At 58.8% G+C, this 2,144-nt stretch overlaps 1 protein-coding gene across 1 annotated transcript; it reads right to left on the reverse strand.

Annotated features, from left to right (window-relative positions):
- Positions 1-203: 203 nt before the first annotated feature.
- Positions 204-1,882, reverse strand: DUSP23 (dual specificity phosphatase 23). The gene is made up of 3 exons (XM_017864903.1): positions 1,772-1,882; positions 1,398-1,666; positions 204-594 (listed from the first exon to the last, which is right to left on the reverse strand). Exons 2-3 carry the CDS (start codon positions 1,662-1,664, stop codon positions 409-411), a joined length of 453 nt encoding a protein of 150 aa, XP_017720392.1. The 5' UTR covers positions 1,665-1,666; positions 1,772-1,882; the 3' UTR covers positions 204-408.
- Positions 1,883-2,144: the final 262 nt, after the last annotated feature.

Here is a 2,144-nt window from a genome sequence, read left to right on the forward strand (position 1 = left end):
ATCTTCAAGGGATTGAAGACGTGTGTTGCTGTTTTGGCCCATCCTTCTGCTTTCTAGAAGTGTGATGATGGGCCTCTCTGAGCTTTGGCCACTTCATCCAAAGAACAGAGATGGCCCATCTGCCTTTCCTGTATCACAGGGCTACAGTGAGGCTGAAATAAGTTGATGTGTGGGAATGCTTTATAAAGTACCATGCAACGTGCCCTGGTTTGTACAACTCATTTATTCAACAAAAAAATACAAGCCTCCCCTTCAATCAAGACCTGCCTGCAGGGGTGTGCTACTTCAGTGTCTTGAGCCAGTGGGAGCTAGAGGGTTTAATACTTTAGTCCACTTCCCTTCATCTCTGACCCCATCGACAACATGGGGCAGGAGAGTGAGGGCCCGGTAGAAGGGTACTGAGGCCCCTTATTTCGTTCGCTGATAGAACTGGAAGACTGCTTTCTCCTGCTCATAGGTCTCGATGGAGCCGGGTCGTAGTCGTCGGATTTCAGCAATGGCATCTCCTGCAGCCAAGCCCCGCTCCTTTACCAGGTAACAGGCCAGCATGGTGCCAGTGCGGCCAAAGCCCAGGGCACAGTGCACTCCCACAGCCTATGAAGAGGGAGCTCGATGGGTGCCGCCCAACTCCCCCAGACCCAACTGTCTCCTGCCCCTCACTTGGTTCTCCCCACAGCTCTTTCTTCTGTGCCAGGTCCAGGGCTCTGCAGCAAAGTCAGGGAGGGCTGTCCCTGCACTGGGTGGCTAGGAGGCTTCTGCAGTGGCTGGTTCAAGAGCTGCCCGCCTCCGCACAGCCCTCCACTGTGGTGTTCAATTCAGAAACCACTCGCCACGGCTACTGTGGCTACTGGGCTACTGTGTACTTGAAATGTGGTTAGTCCAAATTGAGATGTAGTGTGAAAAACGCAACAGGGTATGAAGAGGTAGTGGAAAAAAGAATGAAAATATCTCATTAAAATCCCCAAAATTAATTTTATCTGCTTCCTTGCTTTGTAAGAATGCGGTTGCTAGAAAAATTAACATTACATGGAGCCACTTACGTTCCGTTATATTTGGGCAGCTTTACTCCAAAAAACGGTAAACATGCTCCACCTGACTTCAACCCCCACCTCTCTCAGGTGTCTGTCCACACCCTTCTCTTTCTCAACTCACAGTATTAGCTGGTTTTCACTGCCTCTCCTCAAGCCCAGTTCGCACTGCTTCACCCTCTCTTTAGTTCCTTCCGTTTAGCGCCCCCCTCCCCCGCACTGGCTTCCCAGTCTCCCGGCCCTACTGTCTGCCCCCAGTACCTCCCCGAGCCCAGTAAAGTTATTCCAGGCCGGGTCTCCCCAGCTACGCCCGCGTCCCCGGATGACCTTCTAGGCCCCTCCCTCCCTGCGCTGACCCCACCCGCTGACCTCTCCCCGTGCGTTAGCCTCGTCCACGATCTGCACGAAGCGGTCGATCTGGTCGGGGGCCGGCGGGCAGAAGTCGGGGATGCGCAGACGGTGCAGGGTGAGGCCGGGGCAGCTGTCGCTGTGAGGGGGCCCGCGCTCCGTCAGGGACACCAGGTGCCGCACGCCCAGGTCCAACAGGAACTGGTAGTGGGCGGGGAGCCGCGGCAGCGCCAGCCCCGCCAGCCGGCCCGGGAGCACCCAGGAGAAGTTGGGGGGCTGCACGCCCATCGCTGGGAGAGGGCACAGGACAGCGGGTCATGGGAGACGAGGCTGGCCAGCCCCGCTCCTCCCACCCGTCTCCTCGCCCGCTCCGAGCTGGTTAACCCACCACCTACCCGGCCTCGGCGCCTCCCAGGCCACGTGGTTTGCGGGGCGCCGCCCTCGGGGACGCTCTGCCCTGCCGCGGGGATTGGCCCAGAGCCTGGGGCGGGGCTGGAACGAGGAACCCAAGCTCTGAGCTACCGAGGGAAGCGCCACGATACCGCCCCGCCCGAGCAGGTCACGCGGTGATTGGCTGGATCATCATAATGGGCGGGGTTACCTCCGCGTGGTTCAACCCACTCAGCTAAGAAGGAAGACCTGGAGCGAGTTAGGAATTGTTTGCTGCGGATGGGGCAACCCGGGGTCGGGCTCTGCTGCGCCCTGGCGGCGTGTTGCAGTCATTGCGTCACTAGCGCCTGCCCTTGGCTCCCCGCGGGCCGGCCTAGT

This window comes from Rhinopithecus bieti, unplaced genomic scaffold (assembly GCF_001698545.2).
Source record: "Rhinopithecus bieti isolate Rb0 unplaced genomic scaffold, ASM169854v2 scaffold_77291, whole genome shotgun sequence".
In the NCBI taxonomy this organism is placed as follows: Eukaryota; Metazoa; Chordata; class Mammalia; order Primates; family Cercopithecidae; genus Rhinopithecus; species Rhinopithecus bieti.

Coding starts and splice junctions, on each gene's coding strand:
- DUSP23 (XM_017864903.1), bottom strand. CDS start 1,664: ATGGGCGTGCAGCCCCCCAACTTCTCCTGGGTGCTCCCGGGCCGGCTG. Junction 595..1,397: donor AGGCTAACGCACGGGGAGAG/GTCAGCGGGTGG, acceptor CCCTCTTCATAG/GCTGTGGGAGTGCACTGTGC.